Below are 24,545 nucleotides of genomic sequence, written 5' to 3'. Positions count from 1 at the left end.
ATTCCTCAAGTGATTGCCTGTATGGATTCCACTCTTGGTGTACTTGAGCCTAAGACTGGATTGTTTTGGCCAGTAGTGTCTGTGCCAGTGCCCTTGATGACCTCATGCCCCACCACCCGAGGACATAAACTATGGAGAAAGTCCTTGTTTCCTTTTTATCGTTCTTGAAAGAATCCCTGCGGTGTCTGCCTGCTTCTCTGCACTCTGTGCTAGTGTTAGTTATTGGTATTGTTAATTAGTTAGTCTTAGTCTCTCTGCCCTTTGGCACAAAAAATCTTTAGTTAGTTTACAGTCTAAACTCCCTGCCCCTCCCATGACCCCCACCATAGGGGCTCTAGCAATGCAAAAGTGAAATCCCTAGAGTTCAAACCCTGCACCTCATATGAAGCTGCAATTATGCTTAATGTCAAGCGCTGCAGGTGCCTTTTTGTTCAGAAATATGAACTCTCCTAAGCAACGTTCTGTATGTCACTCCTTTTCTAAGTGGACTCAAAGCTAGAGGTTCATCTAAAATTTTTCCTCATGAAGCGCTCTTTGCTCTATCACAGGAACAAGAGGAATTTAAAGTGACTACTGAGGGACAGATAATAGCCCACATTTCCCTGCATATGGCACTGGATGCATTGAACACAGCGGCGTGTATTATGGCCACATCTGTGGAAGAACATCCTCCTAGCTCCAGTCCTCTCGGATTCCCAGGGAAGTCCAAACCACAGCTGAGGACCTTCCCATTAAGGCTAATGAACTTAATTCCAAAATGGATCAGGTTCTCCATTTGCTGAAGGTACTTCGAGAAAACTTTGCATTCTTTGGGACTATGCAATCCAGCCCCAAGAAGAAAGCAACTAAGACCACAGTGTTCCTTCTGCCCGTTGCTATCGTCAGCCTCAGAAGACTTTGGAGCCACTGAGAGAGGAGCAGACTTTCTTCCAACAGTAACTCTTCTGCCTCTTCACAGTCTGCATCTTCTGCCAGGCAGCCAAAACTGGCAGGTTTGATGCCAGTGTCAAAGCCTGACAGAACCTCTTGAGGATCTCTTCCTTTCCACCCCTCTTTGGCTTTTTATTTTTGGGAAGCCTGGACTCGGATCACTTCAGACCAGTGCATCTTGGAAATTGTCAACAAGGAGTATTCTATCCACTTCCAGTCCCTTCCTACCCTCCTTCCCTGTCCCCTTTCAGGGATCTCATGAAATACTGTTGAAAGAAATGGACTTCTGTCTACAGCTTGGATCTCTAGAGAAGGAGGTGCTGTTAGAGTGCAGGAGCAGCAGGAGTTTTTTTACCCATTATTTTCTCATCCCAAAGAAGAAAGGGAGTTGTTGGCATCCCATTCTGGACTTTCAACATCTTGGCAAATTCATCCATCGTTTCAAGTTCAGGATGGTGACTTTGGTCTCCGTAATTCTTTTGGTAGACCCTCAAAACTGGTTCACGGCTCTTGACCTTCAGCATGCTGATTTTCATACGTCCATTCATCCAACTCACAGGAAACGCTTCAGATTCTTGATCGGAACATCTCTCTGCTGGTACAGGATCCTGCCCACTTTGGTCTTTCCACAGCATTGAGGATATTTCACCAAGTGTTTGGCAGTTATGGCAGCTTGTCTAAGGAAGCATAGGAACCAGGTCTGTCCATGTCTCAACTTCTGGCTGATCTGAGGATGGTCACGCTAGCAGGTGACCAACTTGATTCACATGACTGTAAGGCTCTTCAGTGCACTGGGTCTCAAAGTCAATATTGAAAAATACATTTATTTCAACTCAAAACATAGAGTTTTATAGGAACTGAGTTAGATTCCATGTCAGTACAAGTTTACCTTCCATAAGAGAGATTCCAAACTATAACGAACCTCATCAACCAACTTCAGTCTCTCACAGAAATCATAAGAGCATACCTTAGACTTCTGGATGAAAGGCCTCATGCACCTGTGTGAAGCAGTTTGCGAGGCTTCACCTTCATTCCTTACAAAGGTTAAAATCAGCGTATCTATCCAGAAGGCACCACATGGATATATGATGGTCACAGTCCTGCAAGAAGTCTCTCCTTGCTAAACTGGTGAAAATACCCTCTTCAGGTGTGCAAGGGAGTACCCTTCTCTGCAATTCTTCCAACCAAGACACTGGTGACGGATGCCTCCACTGAGGAATAGGGGTCTCAGCCTGAACTCCTTCAAATGCGGGGGATGTGATCCTTCAGGAAGCTAGTCTGTACGTAAATGTCCTGGAACTCAGAGCCATTCATTTGGTATGCAAAGCATTTCTACCTTTCCTCCAGGGATCCACATGCAACACCACAGCTGTACATTATGTCTACAGGCAGGGAGTAGCCAGATCACCAGCTCTCTGTCAGGAGACCAGTCAGCTCTGAACTTGGTGTATTTATCATGCTGAAGGCCCTGCGTCTTCCAGCTTTCAGACTTACTAACAGGTTATGTCAGCAGACAATTCCCAGACAACTGTAAGCGGTTGCATAAGGACCCAGTGTTGCAGACCATCTTGGTTGGTTGGGCCTGCTCCATCCTTCGGGTGAGGGATGTGAGGATGTCTAGAGCACAGGTTTGTCCCAACAGACTCTGTTGACTAAAACATCTGATCATGTGTGAGTGGGGCGCACAAACACCAAGAGTTGAGTCTGTGTGGACAATGCATGTTGAAGAACTGTAGTTACTGTAAGGTAAGTAATAGTTCTTTTATCTTTATAGTGTGTTTACTGCTTTTTGGTGACTTTGAAACCCAGAAATTGTCAACCCCTGAAGCTGCTCTAGCAATCTGTTTCTAATTGCTCACAAGCCCTAGTTGGGTTCTCCGACCAGTCCAGTGTCATCGTAGCTCATTCTTTTTAGTTCTGAAAATCACTCACCAAGTGCGTTTTGTATTTGTTCTCATTTATGTTGTTTCGTGCTGCTATATTTTTTCAGAACTAATTTAACTTGAATTTTGTTTGATTTTTCTCTCCAAGGCTGGATTAAGGGCTCTAGAGACCCTAAATGTCATGAACCTTGCCTTGATGCTATCCTACATATGTAGTATGTTTTTCCCCCTTAAATTGTATTATGTATATAATTGTCCTCTGTTTTTGTGCTCCTTTTCCTGATTCTACAAACACATCTGTACTAGTGCTGCTTGCGTGGTGCAACTTTGCTATAATTTTTCTAGTCGCTAACTAATATGCCTAATGCCTTGTTTTTTCTTTGAGTGATGATCTGGAGAAGAAGAGGTTCTGTCACAGGGGTACATTTCAGATATATAGTAAGGCCTAAACTTCTGGGAAGCCTTCCCAGATTGAGAAACCAAATTTATTTCTAGTTACCTGGATTATTAAAGTTTTCTTTCATATTTAACGTGTCCTGCTAAAAAACCTAGATTGTAATGGAATATTATCACCATGAATGTCACAAAATTTATGGAGGTCTCCAGTGAGTCATTTGATTCTTGGTAGCTAGTGTATTGTATGTGAATCTTATTTTCTGGTTGTAGAAATGTCAGCTGGAAGAATTAAGTGCTTTAGAGGAGCAAGGTATATTTGCATATTTATCCAAAATTCTTTTGTGAAACAGATTAAGGTTCTACCTTAATTAACTTTTCCCACCGCTTGATTCTAAGATTTGGCTCATGTAATAAAAGATCTTTTATCGAGAATGGACAAATCTCTTTGGAAAGCCCAACCAGCTTTTTTCTTTGGAATTCATTAGCTGGGCCTCTGGTTAAGGACTACGTTGAAAATAACGGCTGTCTTTCTCTTCTTGTTCTTGCTGATGGGAATGCCACTTAGGCAATGTTAAAGTCCTTTCTACTGGAGGGCTCTCAGCAGCCAGTCTGTGGTAGGTGTAACCACACAAGATATCCCAGTGTAGCCACATTGGGCTCATTATATATCTTTGTCATCAGATGTTACTGATGAGAATCTGACAGCAAGAGTGAGAAACCCAGCTGTTCCTACTTCTTAGTATTTCAGGATGTTGGTCATTTTGTATTCTCACCTTACTTCCATTATCCGTGCACTTTCTTACAGCTATTGACAAAAACTAATGGGGAGCAAGTGTATAAGTGAGGTTATACATGAATTGTGCTGTTGAAAACACTACAGCACATATCTTTTAATCTTGTCACTCACTGCCCTGACTAGATTTTAACCTGTGAAAGTCGTGTTGCCACTTACATGAATTACCAGAGGTCACCAGTTGGCGCTGCTGGAGCATACCTTCGGCATTGTTAGGAGCAATAAGGTGGGTGACCCAGAGATCGTCTGATTGCTGAGAAGAAGGCAAGCGCAGAAGGCAGGTAGCATTAGAAACCTTTGATGAATTTGGACCCTGTAATGATCAAGTTGGTTATAGTACTGTTGTTCTACCTTTTCTGGTGATCTCCCTTAAAAAATCTTTACCTTTTTATCATAGAAACCCCATGCTGGATTTATATCCCCATTATTCAGGTACCCATTCATTCTGTGTGTTTCATTTAAAAATGAATGGCTTGATCCTCTCCTCATGCAGTGGGTACATACATATCTTGGGAAATCTATTGCCTTTGTATGCAGGCAGGTTCTTTTGATTCTTCACAGAATTCATGTCCATATGTCTGAGAATAAATCTTACTGCTTTTTTGCACATTTAGGTTCCAGTAATTCTGTCAAATGCAAGCCCTGTCTTACGCTGCTTTAGCGTAGCTACTCAGGGGATTTGCATGTATGTGTCGCTCCACTGGTGCAAAAATCCCTCACACAGACAAGTCCTTGGTGGTGGTGTTCCCCAAGATTGTGCATTCCTGAAGGTTGCATGCAGGTCTCACCCTACAGAGATCTGCACATGCCCACTTCCAGTACGTCTGGTCAAGAGTGCCCTCTGTACAGTACACACCACACCTAAGAGTCTTGCAATCGTGACATGGAGAAGAGTTAGAGAAATTTTGTAGCCTGAGACCATGTTTTCCCTTACTGCCCAAGACTGAAATACTAAACTAAAGTAGCATGGGTAGTAAGCAGAAATTCAGTGTATGATGATGCTCCCAGATACGGTTCTTCTGTAGTTATTTCTCTGTAGTTTATTTAACTCCATATTGAATAAACTGTGGATTTCCTTAGTGTTGTCTCTCCAGTTCAGCCCTATCTACACATATGTTTGCAAGGTTGGGGACCCTAGTGGGAAGGAAAGGAATAGTTTGGAGTTTTAATGCTACAGTAGGGCACAAGAAAAATCTGGGTTTTAGTCTCAGCTGTGCCACAGACGTTGTCTGTGACATCGGGCAGATCATTTAATCTCTCTCTACCTTAGTTCCTTATCTGTAAAATAATGATCCTCCCCATCTCTGAGGTATTGTTAGAATAAATTGTGAAGTTTACTTGGGTATTTCAGTGATGAGCAACATTATTATTATTTGTATTATCGTAGCATCTATGAACTCCAATTATGGACCAGGACTCCATTGTGCTAGGCACTGTACAAACACAAAACAAAAAAGATGGTCCCTGTCACAGGGAGAAACATATAAATAAACTATTGTAGGCAGACTGCTAGAATTGTCACTGATTTAAGCATTGCGTTGACTAGCCCTGCTCTGGCAGGTGTTACTTAACATAATGCTTAAAACACTGCTTGCAGCCAGTGGCCCTTCTGTGCTAGGGCTCCCAACATTGCCAAAACTGATGGAGTTGCACCCATGTTAGCAATGATGTAGACAGGGCTTTGTTTTTTAAAGTCAAGTTACTCCTTGCAGCTTCTTCCTAGGTTTTGTTTCTGCTTATATGAAATTAGTGGTTGATATTAATCAGTTCAGTTCAGGTCAAATGATGTTTAGCCTGTCTTGATGCTACAGCTTTGTAATGTCTGTGTGGCTGGTGTAAAACAGGATTTCGTAAAATAAACATGGAAGTGGATTGCAGGAAATATTAAGTCAGTTATTAAATACTGATGAGACATGGTGGATGAGGTCATATCTTTTATTTGACCAACTTCTTTTGGTGAGAGAGAAGCTTTTGAGCTTACCCAGAGCTTTTCTTCAGGTCTGGGAAATGTACTCAGTGCCATATCGAAGTACAGGTGGAACAGATTGTTTAGCATAAGCCGTAAATCCAATGTCTCTCTTGAGTCCATGGTTTTTCGTATCTAGCAAAGTTATGAATTTAAGCTCCCAAGCTCATCTTTTGCCGGTGTCATGCAGGTTTCCGTTGAGGACTGTGATGTCAGATATAGAGTGATCGCTTTGTCAGAAGTGTTCACCCCAAATGATACTGTTTTTATCTTCTATTAATTTTTTTGTGAGAGTTCATCAAGAGCATAGTAGCAGTGGAAGTGTGGCTACAGATTTTACATGGGCTGTTTTGGCAGGATCTGGTGCTGCTTTGAGTTAGTGGTCCTGGTCTATGGGGCATTTGCTTTTGATGACGAGCTTGGAGAGCATGGGGGGTTGTTTGAAGACCAGAAGAGTCCTCATCCTCAAAGGAAGCCCACATAATACCTTCAAAAGATGATCCTGTGAGCTTAAATCCATACTGGTGCTTAGGTCGGTGTGACTTATTCACACACCTGAATGACATAAATTATTCTGAAGTAAGTGGGAGTGTAGTGTAGACCTGGCATGAGTGTATTTCCCAGACCTGAAGAAAAGCTCCGTGTAAGCTCGAAAGCTTCTCTCTCTCTCCAACAGAAGTTGGTCCAATAAACGATATTATCTCACCCACCTTGTCTCTCTCATTTCCTAGGACCAACACAGCTACACCACTGCCTATATTAAATATTGGTGTTGCTCAGTCATGAAGGGGGATGGTTTGAATTTACAAGTTATGTTTGTTTCAAATTATATATGTTGTCAGCATTATGCCTCTCATTTAAGCTACTGGTAATTAATTTGCCATTTCCTCTTATTAGCGGCTATGGTGGACGATCATTAAGAGAAGGAATTACTCCTCTTTCTTTGTGCTGAGTGGTTATGTTCTGTCAGAAAAAATTAATTGGGGAACAATTGTGGAGCCATCTGCAGTCTTCGCAGTCCGATAGTGTCTATTCCCTTTCCATCTACATGTCTGAGCAACGAGTCTTGGGGTGGGAGGGGAGAAAGAAAGAAATTGCCAGAATGTCTGTGCTCTGATGTTCCTTTTGTTTCGTGCATTCATTGCTTAGTATTGCTGTAAGGTTTGACAGTACTAGTGTTACTTAAGGCAAGAATGATGCTGGCTTTATGTGAGTTTGGTGTGACAGAAATGATTGAGGTCAGATTTGCTAACAGGAGCTAGGGCGCATGTAGACTTTTAATGACCATACTAAGCTTTTAAACAGCTCTTCATATTTTCACTGCTTTCTTTTTCCAGTTTGCACATACCTGCTTTGATTTCTCTGTGGCTCTCCAACTTTATATGACAATGGAACTAGGACTGGGGTCCCTGACTAGACTGCCTCTTTCTTGGGAACATGGTGCTGTAGACGCAATAGTTCACCGTGGGCTGGAGGTTGTAACAAAACACGAGAAGCAGAGCACAATAATCTTTGGGGAAAGTGCATCTCCTGGGGAACACTTAATGTGAACAATATTTTATAGCACGGCAAAGCCCAGAAACAAATCTTAAGAACTAGTTACTGTCAATTTTAAGTCCTCTTTGGACAGTTTGGGTATGTCCATCATTAGTGAGTCAAACTGAGGCTACGTCTACACTACCGCGGGATCGACACTCCAGTGATCGATGCACCAGGGGTCGATTTAGTGGGTCTCGTGAAGACCTGCTAAATCGATGGCAGAGCGCTCTCCAGTCAACCCCTGTACTCCACCAGGAATGAGAGGAGTAAGGTAAGTCAACGGGAGAGTGTCTCCCGTCAACCCAGCATGGTGTAGACCCCACAGTAAGTCTACCTAAGCTACATCGACTTCAGCTGGAGTTGCGTAACTTAGGTCGACTTACTGCGGTAGTGTAGACATAGCCTGAGAAAAGTGTAAGCAAGGACCAGAAAAGCAGAGCTTCCGATTAAAGGCAGAGAGATGGGGCTCTGTCTTTTCTTGCTGTATGTGTACATTAAACAGGTACTTGCCTTAATAAGCCCTGTTGTCTAATGGCAAGCTTGTTTTGAATTTGGGCCGCAGGGAGACGCATGGTGGCAGCTGCTCCTGTTTTTCTTTCCAAGTGCACAGACACTGATTCTTTTGTGTCCAGCCCTGAATTTTATGGTCTTCTGGGCTGGTCTATTAACCCAGTTTTCTTTTCTGATGAGGTGAGTTGCTTTCTGTGAAATGAGACCCTGATACAGTCCACTTCTTTAGCAATTAAAAGCTTTTAAATTGTCCAGTTGATGACCTGTATATTGAATAAATCCTTTGCACTTCAGATTCAAATACTATTAATGTACTGTGTATCATAAGACAGGTTCTTTTTTATCTCACTGAACGTGGGCTTCTCAGAAAGCATCAATTAAAATGATGGCTAAATTGAGACATTTGTTTTCCCTGCTCATAGATTCACTGCAAGAGTTGCATATCCTTCTAGTTGCATTGCAAGTGATCACCCTCGCCCTCTTGTGTCCAATTGCTTCTGTATATAATGAGGTTACTGCAACAGAACTGAATGAGCTCTATGTATACAGGCATTTGTCCTTGGGATGGTAGTAAGGAAAGGAGCAATGAAGGGTAGCTTCTTCCTTTAGCCAGATTCCAAATACCTGTGAACATATTGCTCGTTCTAAGGAATAAAAGTTGTGCGCCACTTTCCAGTTCTTGTGACATGGGAGTCACTGATTCATTCATTCCCCTCCTTGTAGACAGAGAATTCTGTTCCATCCAGATAACACTTCCACAGAGTTGCACCCTTCTGATTCCAGTCCTTGCACTGACTTTTTGTTTCCTTGTTGTTTCACTAGGATTGAATACTGAAGGCATCTATCGTGTGAGCGGAAACAAGTCTGAGATGGAGAGTCTGCAGAGACAGTTTGATCAAGGTAATGTCTGTTCCTATTGCTGTAATTGGGCAAAGGGGTTTCGTCTGTGGCAGTAGCATGGGAAATATTTTTTTTAATTTACTTAGCATCATCTAGTCTAGTCCAGATCAAAATGATTTATTTTTGTACAGTCTGTTTTGATTCCAGGTCCGGGCCTCTGTAATCACCTTTTAAACTATTACTGGCATTTGGACTGAAAGCTGAGAGGTCTGAATGTGACCATGAGTTTAATTCAGATTAGATGTAATGGGCACAGCTTTCTTTAATATTTGTTCATTGACTGATTGAGAATTTGCTCTAATTTCTTAAACCTGAGCAATCAGATTGTGATAATCAGCCAAATTATCAGCCAGTGCTGCTGTAACTGTTGTTATGCTGTGTTGGTACTCTGTTCTTCCCAAAATATTTAGGCTATGTCTGCTCTGTTGAAATAATCAGGGTCCTGTGTGTGCTGCGCTTCCCCAGCTGTAGAACTTGCCACACAATCCACCCCCTTAAAGCAGACTTGTGCTCTAGAATAAAAGGGATGATGGTGCTCTAGACTACCAGGGCTAGAGATGGTGTCCCTTGCCCCTGTTTGCCAGAAGCTGGGAATGGGCAAGAGGGGATGGATTACTTGATGATCACCTGTTCTATTCATTCCCTCTGAAGCACCTGGCATTGGCCACTATTGGAAGGCCTTTGTTCTGACCCAGTATGGCCATTCTTATGTTTTTATTTCATTTTTTAAAAAGATGTTTCTAGACCTCGTGGATGTGAAACAAGTGTGAATCGATGCAAGGTTCTATTTTCTGGCTTTGCAAACTGCCCTCTGGCCTTGTCTAGTCTACAGGTAAAAGGTGTATTTTAAATCATGTCTGTTAACATGATTTGAAATTCTATTTTATACCCAAAAAGAAAAGGAGTAATTGTGGTACCTTAGAGACTAACCAATTTATTTGAGCATAAGCTTTCGTGAGCTACAGCTCGGATGCTCAAATAAATTGGTTAGTCTCTAAGGTGCCACAAGTCCTCCTTTTCTTTTTGCGAATACAGACTAACACGGCTGCTACTCTGAAACCTATTTTATACCCAGTGTAGAAATAGTTTTAATGCCATTAACACCCTACAGTTAATTAGGTACCAGCTAACATGGTTTTAAAGGTATTAAACTATATCTAGGCTATGTGGTAAGTGATTTCAAACTATGATGATTAATTTAGCTTTAAAAACACTTTTGCATAGGGTACAATCTGGAACTGGAATAACCAATCTGTTTTAATTCACACCCTCATTTATTTTGACTCAAGTCTGTGGGTGCACACTTCTTTTGGATTAATCAAAATAGAACATTCTTAAGCTGAAATAAGTGTGTCCACATGCAGATTTGCACCAAAATAGATGAGGGTGTGAGTTAAAACAGACTGATATTTTGGTTCCAGGTTGTGTAAACAAACCTATAATCTAGACAAGACCTCAGAGGTGTGAGCTGCTCAGTTATCTTAATAGGGGTTAACTCTGAAACACAAAGCAAAATAATTTTAAACTACAGTTTCACTGCTTGGGTCTGATAATTTTAGTAGAAACATCCAGCTGTTTTTAGCCCACAATCCCAAACTGCCTCCCATGTCTTCCCATATGCCAGAAGCCCCACCTGTTGTTTACCCAACTCCCATCGGTCCCAGACACCTATTGCGATCCAGTTTTGTATTGTCAGTGCACACATTTTCAGCACATTCAAAACTTAAACTGTTGATACAACATAAAATAAATTTATTATCAAAACAATTATCATGGAGACTAGCATACTGATTGTTATTTGTGTTCATATTTAACTAAACTTCCATGTTTAAATTTAGATGGGGATGCCAGAGTACCGCACAGACTTTAGGTCCTTGAAAATAACCATTTATTTTTTTAATTTTCTCTCTTCTGTTGCTATGTGGAAGACCCACAGATAGCTGGGAAACTAACTTCAGGGGAAACAGTGAAACTGAATAGAAGCAATGTGCTGTCAAATGCATAAAGTAAGCAAAGTGAAAAACACAATGAGAAATATCTTTTCTCTAATCTTTCAATGACAGTAATCATAGGTATTACTTGGAACAGTTGTAGGGGAAAGGTTGTCAGTAATATGAGTTTTAAGTTAGCTATGTCCCTTCAAACAGAGCAAGTCTTTTCTGATGGCACAAGTGAGGCGAAAACGTGTTATAACATGTTTGGGTGACAACCAGATTTAACTGCAGTTATTTTTGTAGCGTAGGCAGAATTGATATTCATGACCTTGCAATTCCTGCCTTAGTTTTTAAATTCCTGGCATCACAATATGTACCATAATGCTTGAAAATAGGATTTTTCTGGCTCTGGGACATCAAAAGCCTGTACATTTGGCAGTTTTTATGGTGTGTCTTTGTTGTTCCTGGCCTCTGTAGACCATCTTGTCTGATACTTTCCCTTTGCCCTTATCTAAGTCTCTCCCTTTCTTTCTACACTGTTCTGTGAGTGATTCAGTTGTTAGTAATTAATGACAGGTTTCAGAGTAACAGCCGTGTTAGTCTGTATTCGCAAAAAGAAAAGGAGTACTTGTGGCACCTTAGAGACTAACCAATTTATTTGAGCATAAACTTTCGTGAGCTACAGCTCACGATGAAGTGAGCTGTAGCTCACGAAAGCTTATGCTCAAATAAATTGGTTAGTCTCTAAGGTGCCACAAGTACTCCTTTTCTTTTTAGTAATTAATGTATTCACATGAGGTTTTGCCACTCTGTGTAGGAGTTCTTGTTTGACGTGTTCCTTCAACAAAGTGTTTAAGAGATTGATTTAGTGCAGATAAATGAAACAACTAATTCCTGTGTACCAGTGTTTAAATTTCCAGTGTTTTTGGAAGTCCTACCGTTTTGTTCTTCCAGGTCCCTTGCTGACCGTTGGGATTTTGTTTATTTCCCGGCTGGGGACATTGTCTGAAAAAGCAAATTAGGACTTTAAACATGATAAAGTGTCTTAAAACTGAATAAATGTAGCTCTAGTCATATGAAAAGTTTAGGGATTCAAACGAGCTTTACGATGATGTCTGCTATAGGGTGACATGATAGAGCAAAACTCTTATAATCTCACCTTGCATGATTGTTAACATTTTAAAGGTGTCTACAGACATTAACTGCAATGATGTCACATTTGAATTTCTTCATCGGTAGCTGCTTTGAGGGCGGGATCTGTAAGAAGATAGATAAATTAGCAGAAAAGAATTTACAAACTGCAGGTGGCTTTGAAAAATAGGACAAAGCAGGAATATTAGTAATCTCATTAGCCAGATCCAAAAGGTTCATGGCAGGCAGTATTCGCTACTGGGTAGGGTAAGACTGGAAGTCAGGACTCGTTTATCCCTTTTCTGGACCTGTCAAATTAATTGCCCCCTCAGAGCTTCTGTTTAGCTAGCAGTCAAATGGGCGTCATCTTAAAGGATTGGAGTTTTGCATAAGAGCAGGGGATGGTTACTCTGTGTTCTGTGCAAGACATGTGTTTTAGCTGTTTGTCACATAGGCCCTCTACATTCAGCACTTTCTCTAAGTCTCATTTTTAGCCCGCCAAGTGATTTCTATCTCTTCCCTGTCAGGATCTCATGTATGTCATTTGCTTCACTGCAGCAGCTGCATGTCTTGTGTTTGCTGAGATTTAACTGTTAAATGCTTTCATTGTAGATCACAATCTAGACCTGGCAGAGAAGGACTTTACAGTGAATACTGTGGCTGGTGCCATGAAAAGCTTCTTCTCAGAACTGCCCGATCCCCTGGTACCGTACAATATGCAGATTGAACTGGTGGAGGCCCACAGTGAGTATGCACAAGGCAATGGGTGACACCATTGTTTCAAAGCATAAAGAATCCAAATTCTTCTGTCCATCTGGCATTATAGGAAACTGCTTTCTCCTGACTGAAATACATCAATATAGTGGCAGAGCACGTAGTGCCGGCAGTGTGTTGGCTTTAATTGCAAATTTTCTAACTTTAATTGACTTAGGCTGTATTGTGTTTTGTCATCATGACAACAGTAATAATTGTCTCCGCTTGTAGAACTTAGAGCAAGAACTGAGCTGAGACATTTGTAGTGCTTTCCTAATCATACTGTTCTATCCTCTGCCTAGAACATCACGTTCTTTAGGACGTGGATTGCAAGACACAAATGCAGAACTTGGGCACATCTGGAAATTTGTTTGTTCCAATTATATTGCCCTGGGGTCCTGAAGTCAGCATTGTTTGGGCAGGTATATACAAAATTGCAGCCAGTTTCCTTGGACCTCAGCAGGGTGAATCCTTTGTCTCTCAGCTTGCTAAACTGCCTGGAGCTTAGCCCCTGCACAAGTTTTTCCTCCCCTTTTTTATTTCTTTTTCTAGCTGCTTGTCGGGGGCATTGACCCACTGCTTTCGCATGCCAAAAAGGCAGCTGCTACCTTTTAGGGCTGAGCAAGGCTTTCAGTCTAGCTGCCCGGTCAATACACGATCTCTATCAGCAGGCAAGCCCTGATCTATCCAAAGTAGTCTTCTCACAGCAGAACCCACGCTGCCACAATTAATACATTATAGCGGTTGGTATCTCATGTGCCAGGCCTGCAGCCCAACCCAGTGATTTTATATCTGGTTCTAGTTGCCCTGTATGAGCTGGGTCTGATGATACACACTCCTAAAGGATGGTTCTTGACAGTCAGTTGGGTCTTTAGAACATGTTCCTGTTTGCCACAAATAGAGGGAGATAGGCAGTGGCTGTGTATTACACTGTTAATGTCTCAATGTTCCATAGATAGCTTTTCTTCCTGGATCAGCTGGAGTTTATAAATGCTTTCAATGCTGAACTTGGGTTTCCAGACACTAGTTGGCAGTCCAGTGGGCTGAAAGTTTCCGTAAATGGGTTAATGTCAGGGAAGAGAACTCCATCACCAGTGGTTGAGGGCATTAATGCTAGCAGTGGACATCATGCTGAGGAAAGGATTAAATGGACACAGTGAGTCTGTCCCCCCACAGAGTATAGTTGCCTCCTTCAGTACACTTCTTTTCCTCCTCCCCTATCCTTAAGATGAAGCTGTGAGGGGTTGTTAATATGACCAGTGCCCTTAGAGAAAGAGCCTTTGGAATAATGCATATTAATTAAGCTAGGAAAGCCATAGATTCAGCTGGAAAATGGATCTCTCCTGGCAGTTATCTTTAAGGTCTCTCAGCCTGCTGGAAGCAAATAGGTCTGTTAGGGATAGCCTTGCCATGGCGCCATCTAGAGGCAGAAAAGATAAAGACGTGCTAAAAATTCCATTGTGTGAGGGAATTGCTGACACAGCATCTTTTGTTTGCATTTTTTTTTTACTTAAGAAATCTTGGCAAGAAAAATCAAGCAATTCTTGTGCAGCAGCCTTTCTAAAACACGCATATCCTCCTAGTTGATTCTGCTGTGAAGACAGCACATTAAAACAGCAAGAGCCTGGGGTGGATTTAATTTCCCTTTTCGTTAAGTGTCCTCCTTATTGCTACCACCCTTTCACAGATATTCACAGCATCTTTAAGTGTGTTAGAGGCACAGCCCTGTGCATTTTAACTTGTGATACATCTACCCAAGGGCTAAGCAGAGCAATTAAATGAGGTATGCAAGACAAACGTACACACACAAACAGGAATTTATATATACAATTCGATGGAGGGGAAAATGCAAATAAAATATTAAGGCTGAGAATTTAAATGAATAATACAGATTCTCATTAACTCAGTTCCCTTCTGTATATTTCATATTTATTTTAATTACAATCTCCATATCCAGGCACCTGACAGTATTAATGGATTATCCTGATAGTCCCTGTGAAGGGGAGGGGACTTTTGTTACCTGGTACTGCTGAATCACTTTTAACAGCAATGGGATACTTTTGTTCCAGAATCTTAGTACACAAACAGCCACAGTTGGAATAGTAAATACATAACCAGAACAGTGTTTGACAGGCCTCATTGGCTTCAAGGAAGGAGCCAGGTACAGCCAAATGTTACCCTTCATGGATATTTAAAAGCAGCATGTGGTCTACCTTTGAGGAAAACCATAAAACACTCGTCCATGTGAAATTTGATAAACATTCAGGTATTGAGCTGGGCTTGGTGGGGGAGTCCAGGGAACACCATTGTCAGTTAACAGTTCAGTGTAGTGGAAGATCATATTTTCCTTCCATTTAATTATTTTTGAAAGAGTTTTTTAGCGAAGGCCGATGGTTTGGAGAGAGAATTCTCCAAATCACCAACAGCTTGTGTACATGCAGAGTAGCATGTACTCATGTGGTTTTACAGGTGTGATTCTAAAGCAATTTAGTTAAACTGGTGCAAAAGATGGGACATGCTTATTTCAGTTTAAACCTCTCTTCACCAACCTTTGCTCCCAAGGACCAGTTCTTTCCCTCTTCCAGCCTAATGCTCAACTACTGCCCATTCTGGTTTCATTGGTTTCAAACCATCCTGCCTTCCGATAGTGGTTCCCAGTCCCATATAGGTTGGCTGGGTTGGAATCATATGCTAGAGATCAGGGACAGTTACTGGCAGTGAGGAGCACAACTTGCTCCTATCTAGAGTCCTGCCTGTCTCCTTGCTGCAGGGATTAGTACTAGTGCCCCTAACCCTCCCTTAAAGCCAGCCAGTTCCTAGGTAAGCTATCCATCCGGGAACTAACCAGGTTCAAAGTGTTCAGCCACATCATCTGGCTTGTTGTTAGGTGCCTTTACTCTTCAACACCAGAGCAGGATCTTCTGAAACAAGTGGAAAAGACTGATGATTTGTAGCAGCAATGGGTGACTGCTCATATCTGAAACTTCAGGTTGATTGTAGAGGATGAGGTTATACCTAGAGTGGGATAAATATGGGTATCCTGTAAATCCTCTCTTCCCCTTAATTGTGTTGTATAATGGCAAAGGGGTGCAGAAGGGGAGGTAGGCTCAAGCTATCCCCTTTATTCTGAAGAGCTACATGTACATTATGGATGATCAAATATGGTGGAGGTGCCAATCACTGCCCTGTCCTTGAAGGAGAGTGAGAGCACTGGAGACCTGTTCAGGATGCTCAGGAGCAGGGTAGGGAAGTACATAGTACCAGTGCTGCTTTCCCTCCCCGTTTCAGAATGGTGGCCTAGAGCCAGAAGGGTACAAGGCCAGATCTTGATGCCTTCAAAAGATGGAGATCATTGCTTGTGTTGTCAGCCTCCAGGCTTATTCCAGCTTGCAGCGCCCTCCCCACCCTCCCGGCTTCTCTGGGCGTGTCTAAGTTAGACACCCAGAGCTGTAGCAGCCTTCTGTATCAATCTATGGTCTGATGTGCAGAAGGAGACTTACACAGTTGTAACAAGGACTACTTTTCTTACATGTGCTTGATATCAAAAATACCAGCCTGGTGCTCAAGTTTTCATCCCTGTTCATCCAGTGTTGGGATGCCAATCTTATCTGACTGTGCCTGGTGTTTGTCTTTGATAATGCTTTACTCGAAGGTACATACACAGCTCTCTTTGACTGCTTTTCTAGGCCATGTACTGGATGGAAAAGGAAGATACAAAGGTGGTAATTATGTTCCCCAAGGGCATTACAGCAGTATATCAAGGATGATGTATTCTTAATAGGGAAGTCTTATTAATTGAGCTATGAATCTGCTCCCTCACTGTTGCACCCTGGAGGTCATGGAACCAAGTGGGATGTAGCACTTCTCCGTATGTGGTGATATTTGCGTTTAAAGGGTGAATCTATCCTACACCATCTGTGGCATGACAATTAAGTACACGTGGCTTTAGGGTTAGCTGCTGATGGTAAACTTTTGGATTGAACAGTAGGATGCCATTTGTCTGAACAGATTCCCTGAGATGCTTGGCTCTTTGGAGAAGACCCAGTGGGATTCACATCCATATGTTTGAGCAGGTTCTCTTTGCTGCTGGCGGCCTTTGAGTTGTATTTAATCAGCTCATCAAAGGCTCATGAGCATTTCACTTCCTCAGAAATTCCTGATTCTCATCGCTTTTTTCCTTTTGACAGAAATTAATGACAGAGAGCAGAAACTACATGCGCTCAAAGAGGTGCTGAAGAAATTTCCCAAGGAGAACTATGAGGTCTTCAAATATGTCATCTCTCATTTGAACAAGTATGTACAAGATCTCTTCCTTCTGTATGACCATGGATAGCGGTTGGATACATAGATTGTCCCTTTTATTCCATGAGCAGCTTCTTAACATAAGCTGTGTACAAAGCATTGGAACAATATTAAGCTAATGTTGACTTATTTAGCAGCTGTAATAGAGTAGGGAAGCAGCCTGGAGTGGATTTGTTCCTTGGCAGTTGTCCCAATTAGGCGGGCATGTCATTTATCAGGGGGGCTAATTAAGTTCCATAAATGTTGCTACATCAAAGCTAGCAGACTTCTGTGGGGAAAACCTACATTAGAGCCACATCTCTCCAACTCCTTTAGTTTCTGCTCAGGATGTCACTTGCCTCTGGATGTGTAGGGTCACTTCTGGTGCTGCAGAGTTTAGAAGTCAGCAGGGAGCCTGCATTCATCCGTTCTGCACTACCCATGGGAGGGAAGCAGGAGAGCTCTCCCAGGAGGTACATGACGATAGCTTGGGTGTGTTTTTGAGCATGGTTTCCTAGTCCACCGGAATTTGGATAATGCTGTAAAGGGGACGAGTTGGATGCCAACTGATTACTCCCTGTACCCTTCACATCCTAGATATGTGAGCGTTCTTCCTGTTGTGAACAGACTGTGCTCACGGCCTCTCTCTGTTGTCTGTTGCAGGGTCAGTCACAACAACAGAATGAATCTGATGACGAGCGAGAACCTCTCCATCTGCTTCTGGCCCACCTTGATGAGACCTGACTTCAGCACTATGGACGCTCTCACTGCAACTCGCACCTATCAGACAATCATTGAACTCTTCATCCAGCAGTGCCCCTTCTTTTTCTACAATCGACCAATTATCGAGCCCCCCAGTGCTACACCCAGTTCTCCGTCAGCGGTTCCTGCCAGCACACCTTTCTTATCCAGCACACCTGTGATGACTCAGCCGTCCCCACCACAGACTCCTCCTCCATCACCACAGTCTCCTCTCCAGCCTCTTCTCCCACCCCAGCTTCAAGCAGAGCAGCACACACTGTGAACTGGTGTGGGAGAAAGGAGATTTGGTCTTTTCTCACACAGCGTGGAGATTGGAAAGAAAACCCAGGGTTCTGCTGTCCCCCTCTCTCTACCACCCTGTTGCAAACTTCAGCTGTGTTGGCAGTCTGAGAAAGCAGGAACAAGTTGGGGCATCAGGCACAAACTTTGAGCGTTCCAGACTGGTGCCTGGGGCTGGGTTGAAGAGGACATTGGACCTTTCTCTTGTTTGTAGGGGTTGGGGGGGGGGCACTTTTGAGTGTGATTGGTTCTGATCCAAGCCAGCCTATATTCATGATAACACTACCGAGTTGAGTCTAGGGCTCTGTGATCTATTGCTTCTGTCCACTTGGCTGCTTGTACAGAACATGTCCTTTGACTGACTCTTCGCAACACCCTCAGCCTGTGCACGGGAAAGATCCTGCCAGAGTGCAGAGCCACAGAAACACGCAGACACGTTCCACAGGATATGGTTGAGGCTCATCCAACACTTTTTTAAAAAAAAAAAAAAAGAAAGAGCGAGAATTCACTGATCATGGGGACCATCACTCAGAACAATCTCACTGCTAGGAGATCAGCGTAGCTACTCTGAAAGCTGCATCGCCACAGGTCTGGACCCGGTATCTCTATAAAAAGTACAGCTTTGTGTTTGGACAAAGCTAGAATGTAACTTTCTCTGACTTAACTGATGACCAGGGTGGGAAGTGAGAGGAATCTCCCTTCAGAACAAAGGAACACTGGAAAACGAACATGTTCCCACCATCCACTGGTTTTAATCAAGAGCTGAGAGATGTGGCACAGATCAATGGCCCCTTTTCCTTGGAAGCAGAACTACTGTGCAGAAGGTTCCTTAGGAGAGTTCAGGCTTGTGCGGCTGCCCTTGATTTAGCTTAGCCTTGCCTTTTCCTTGACAAATCACTACATATCTCTCACCCTGGTAGAATTTGGCATTAGCACTTACAGGACGAGAGGTTTGGAAACACAGTAGATGTTTACTATCAGACAAGCTGGATTTTGATTCCTTTACAACACTATTGTTACTGAAACTCTTTTGTTAAACTGTGTATGGGGAGGGTGGGGGGCAGGTGGTGGGACTAGAACACTTATTTCTTTTGTCGGTGGAAAGGTTTTTCAGTCCAGCACTTATTGTGCAATGAAGTGGTGAGGGAAGCGTGTGTCTGCAGTGTGTCACAGGGCTCCGAAGGCACGGACAGCATTGCAGCTAACTGGTCCATGGCAGGGACTGCAGTAGTAAGACACTCGTAGCAGCCCACAATTGGGTGGCTGCTGAAGCCTCTGTAAACCTTGAGGACATTCTGGCTTTGTGGGTAACACTCGGTGCGAGTATCCCCGCTAAACGGGGAGGGTGGAGTACGTTACTGGTGTCCCCTCAAGGCTCTGATTTTGTTTGCTTAAAAAAAAAAAATGTAGCCAGCCTGATGGCATCGTGGGAGAGGGATGACCTTCCAGGCCCTCCTTGTATCTCCAGCTGGTAGCAGTTAGGTGACACACTTTGGCTTTTTGACAAAGTGTGGCGGCCATTCACTGCATTAACACCTGCTGCTGGTTGATGCCACAAAATTAGTAAGAAAGGTAGGGCGTGAATGTTGAAGGGGAGTTGGTGGGGGAAAAAAGCTGTGCATGAGTGAAAAGGATGGTAGGTTCTCAAGGCTCCCTCTTGGACCTGCCTGCAGGATCTGTACTTGGATCCCTGGTATGGTGCCACCACAGAAAAGCATGTGCAGGCTTAACTAGTGCTATGTGACATGCAAAGTGCTAATTTGGCACCTGAACTGCTGTACCTGCTGTCCTCTCCCTCACCTCCATTTGCATGTGCTGTGTGCGTGTCGTTCGGTCCTGCCCACAGCCCTACCGTCCTATCCCCGGCCCCTCTAGACTGTCGTGTGCGCATGTCACCTTCCTCCTCCTCCTTTCCCACACGTACGCTGCTGTGTGTGCGAATCACCTCTTAAACCTGTGTTATCTCCCCATCTCCTCTCTCTGTGTGGCCTCCCTAATCCTCAGTAACATAGGGCAGTTTTTAACTGGAGTTTCTATGGTACCAATGGGAGAAATCCCTACAAAGATCCTCCTGTGTCTCCTCGCACTTTAGTATGGGATCTGTGGTTTATCACTATCTTTTATCTTTCAAGGATGTTTGAGTCCCTATATCTAGGCAATTAAAAACAAAATTAAAAACAAACATAGCCTCAAAGCACGCCCTGCCCTCCTTATGCCCTTCGGCATGCAGAGCCAGCTCTCAGTGAATTGAATCCCTCCTATAAATAAGCTGGGTTATTTATGTACTGACAAAACTGCATTTAAAGTTATACCTATGACAGAATAATGTGCTTGAAAGTACTTCTTATAGCATTCCTCCGAGTTTTATATTCTCATGCTTTAAAAGAAAAGCTTTTATGTAAATACTGGATGATGGTTTTTTAGAACGTGAACCCGCTCCCTTCCCCAAAAGCCCTTAGGTTGTGCATGTATGATGCTAACGTTCTGAGTGGAGGAGATTTGAACCCCAAGGTTGATTCCTTTCAAACCTTTCACCATAAAATAAGGACCCATCTGTGCTCTGTTGGACTCTCTTGCTTCTCTGTAGGCAGTAGGGTGGGAAAGGTTTTTTTTTGGTGTTCTTCCTTTCGATTCTTTGGGGTCATTTTGCTTTGTGTAAAAAGGTTTGTTTCCGTGCCTTTCTGTAGGTCTGATGCTAAACTTCTCTCTAGACAGCTTTTTGGTACCTCTTTCCAAAGCCTGCTCAGAACAGAGCCGTCCTGTCTGAGGATGTTGGGAGGATAGGACCCCTTCCTTCACCAAAAAAAAAAAAAAAAAAATCCCATTCCCTGCAGAGCAGTAGTGCATTCTTCCCCCGAGACACTGATCAGTTCTTGTTGTTCTGCCTGAGAATTAAAGCAATTAGTCTCAGGAACTCCCATCCTGGATTCCTCTACTGTGCAGAGGCTGGTTCTACCCAGTCACCCATCTGTGGCCTTGAGATTTTGTCCTCAATTTGTGTATATTGCTGACTGAAGCAGCGAGGTGTGGGGGGTGTAGGAAGGGCTCAGCCATTGTAATTGTACTGATCTAGTCTGAGGTTCTAGATGCAGAAGGGGAGCCTGCTTTTGCCCATAGGATGGAAATAATGTACCTCATTTTTAAAAAACAAACACACTGCTGATTGATTTCCTACGGGATTTGCTAACTACTTCTGTTCTACCCTGAAAGACCCTGGAGTTGCCTGCTGTGAAGATAGACTAGCAGGCCCACCCTAAGGGAAAGAGATGTATTTTTGCAGAACGTATTGTCTCCAATCACCTGGCATATACCTGTTTGCAAAGCACCTGATTGGTTGCTTCTCATTGACAGGCGTTAACCGTCTGTCCCTCCCGGAGCAGTAACGTTCTGCCTGTACCTCACACACTAAGTTTTTCACGTCCTTTTCATGCAACCTGTGCTTTACAAATGGTCAAGACTTCTCTGTGTTCTGGGGAATGTGGTTTTTCTGTACAGTGGAGACAACGGCTCTAGAGCAGACAAGAAGTGCATGTTTGGCTTCATCACGCATGTGGTACTCCTGGGGGAATTCTGCGCCAAAAAAATTAAAAATTCTGCTCACAATATTTTAAAATTCTGCATATTTTATTTGTCAAAATAACATAATATAATCACATCAGTTTCAATTATTTTGGTAATTTATTTCAAAATACCGCAAGTATGTCTGTAACAATACAGATAACAAAAAGACTGAAGAAATGTTTTTTGACAAATAGATTCCTTACTAGACGTATAAATACAGAACTTTGAGTAATCATTCATTTACACTACAATACAGAAATCTGTTTCCCGAACCCCTCAGAAGCAGTGCAAAGACTTGGGGGAGTCCAGGCAAATGGAGGAGCTGAGGGAGAGGGAAGTAATTGTGGGGAAGGAGCCTGGATATGAACTTGGGGAATTGTTGGATGTGGGTGGGAAAAGTATGGAATGGGGTTTGGGGTTTTTTTGTGGGAGGGAGAGGGATTTTTGGGGAGCCTCCCACATGTGGACGCTGGCTGACACCTAGCCTGTCTCATTCAGTTAGGCACATCTGGCCTGTCCCCATATGTCGCTGTCACCCACCTCTTCTCCCCCATGTGTCCCTGTACCCTCATCACCCCTCCCAGTCTCCATGTGTCACTGCATCTCCCCTCCCATTCAGCCTCTGCCCCAGTCTGTCCCCCCGCTAGCCCTTTTGAACTCCAATCTATGACCCCCCAGAACCCCCATGTGCCCCACACTGTCCGTCCCCCAATATCCTGTGCCTCTTGACCTGGCCCCATGGGCAGGGCACTGTGAAGAATGCCGCTTCTCCTCTTCCTTAGCAGCAGCTGGGGTTGCTCCTGCCCAGGAGTGGCACAGCAACAGTGACCCCTGGTGGGAGAAAGGCGTAACTGCAGAATTTGTCCACAGAATGTATTTTCTGCTGAGACAAAACATTCTGCATGACACATGAATTCTGCGTGTGCACAGTGGCGCAGAATTCCCCCTGGAGTAATGTGGTTGTGTTCCATGAACAGCATTGTTCCTACTGCAGGCGGGAAGGGTGCGGAGGAAAAGTAGGCACCGAAGGGTGGAAATTTGAAAAGTCTTTAGCTTCTAGTTGCATTTTGAAAACTATCTTGGCTGTGTGCTCACCACGTGGCTAAATCAGCAATCCAGTGTGCAGCTTATCTCCCTAGGAGAGTGTTCTGCTAGAGGCTGGAAATGTGTCTGCTTCCCTGCCCATGTAGTCTATGGTACCTATCATAGAGATAGTGGTAAAATTCTTCCAAAGTGTTCATTTGTTTTGTCAGGCAAATGGATGTTTTCTTCATGTGTTTTTTGGAAGCGCTTAGGACCTGCTTCATTAATCCAGTGCTCTCCAGCTTTTCTGTGATTCTGTTTTTCCTTTCTTGTGTAACTCGGAGCATCCATGATCCTTGCTATTCTGTGTTATTTTAAAGTAAAATTTAACCCTTTTAAATAGATTACAGGCAGCTGAGGTTTAAGTCACTTGTTTAAAAGAACCCGATTGAAGAAGATTGGAGAAGGATGCTTATCGGACACTAGGGAGCGTTTCCGGACATGTAGCCAGCTCTTCGTTTCAGCTGTGCTCGGCTCTTATACTTGGCAATTACATTTCATCAGTGATTATACCTGTAACATTTCATAGTTGTTAAACAGTCATCGGAGTGGTATAATGAATTTTTTAACCACTTCCACTTTAATTGCTGTGCTGATTATTCGTCTTTAATTTCAGTGACTCAGCAACTGTGGTCCAGAGTCTGATTTTTTTGTACAGTCACGTACAGTTTGTTTCCCTAAATCATTTCCTCATTCAAGTATGTGTCATTCAGTCTGTCTGTCACTCTAACCCAGAGCGCTGCATTGATTTGCAGAGCTCCCACTGTTTTTTTTCTCCCCTCTTCCTGTGTAATAGGTCCTAGTTTTTATTGCTAGGTTTAAAAACCCTTTTTGTAAAATTGAAATACAATAGGAATATTGTATTTTAAATTTAGTTTAAGGCAGGACATAAGTTATTGTTTAAATAAAAAAATCCTTAATTTTTTCCCTGTGTACATTTTAAAAACAAAAATCTGTCTCTTAAATTGTATGGGAATAAAACTTGTCCTGAAAAGTTGGATTAGTACTGCACCCAGCTTATTTTTCTGGTACTTGTATTTTCACATGTAAAATGATCTCTATATATGTTGAATTAACAAATATTTTGAGTTCAAGAAGAAGAAAAAAAAAACGTATTAATGGTATTAAAATGTGTTAGTAGTTCCAGCTAAGTATGTGCCCGAAACAAGTTTTTTGCAGGAAAAAAAAAAGTGAAGATCTGTATGTAAAGAAAAGTATAACGGTTATTTCTTTGTATTTTTAGGGGCCTAACAGCTACATCCTTTAGTTATTGGTGATAGAATATATTTCCTTTTACGCTTCTTTTAAGGACATTTTTAACAATTTGTGGTATTTTCCAGGGCCAATCCAATTAGTGCATGATAATGTTTAAAGCTCTGGGCCAAAGGGCCCGTTTTCTGCTGAGTTAAAAAAAAAAAAAATCATGTATTTGCTACAGAGTATTGTAATTGTCTCAATGGGAATGGTGTAAAAACTTAAAGGCCTTACGTGATATGTATCATAGTTAATAAATCAATCTTGTAAAAAAAAAAAAAAAAAAAGAGAGATCCCTCCAAAACCAACCCATGCGGCAGTTTCTTCTGGTGGCTTCCCCTCTTTGTCTTGTTTCTCTTTGTCTGCTCTGGAGGGTAGGCAGTGTCGCTGCAGGCTGTCCAACAGTCCACCAAGGCAGGCTTCATGGTGCAGGCATAGGGAAGTTAAATGTCTATCAGAAACAAATCACCGACGGGGGGACAGGGTAGTTATTTGGTCAGTCCTGGAGAAACCTGTCCTTTGTATTTGAGTATCACGGTACTGGTGTGCTATGGTAGGGGGGAAAACCACACTGTCCGGAGCTGGCGTGT

The 24,545-nt window shown here is 42.8% G+C and overlaps 1 protein-coding gene across 2 annotated transcripts in view; it reads left to right on the top strand.

The window, feature by feature from the left end:
* Positions 1-24,242, top strand: part of ARHGAP35 (Rho GTPase activating protein 35) — a 104,002-nt gene extending 79,760 nt beyond the window's left edge. For both annotated transcript variants that reach the window (XM_037884294.2, XM_043534482.1), the window contains exons 4-7: positions 8,840-8,917; positions 12,595-12,726; positions 16,923-17,028; positions 17,680-24,242. In XM_037884294.2, coding sequence (XP_037740222.1) covers positions 8,840-8,917; positions 12,595-12,726; positions 16,923-17,028; positions 17,680-18,040 — 677 coding nt within the window. In that variant the 3' untranslated portion in view covers positions 18,041-24,242. The remainder of the gene's footprint in view (positions 1-8,839; positions 8,918-12,594; positions 12,727-16,922; positions 17,029-17,679) is intronic.
* The last annotated feature ends 303 nt before the right edge of the window (positions 24,243-24,545 follow it).

This window comes from Chelonia mydas, chromosome 23 (genome assembly GCF_015237465.2).
Source record: "Chelonia mydas isolate rCheMyd1 chromosome 23, rCheMyd1.pri.v2, whole genome shotgun sequence".
NCBI lineage: Eukaryota > Metazoa > Chordata > Testudines > Cheloniidae > Chelonia > Chelonia mydas.
Note: the sequence above shows the minus strand (reverse complement) of the source record. Positions and strands in the feature narration are given on the sequence as shown.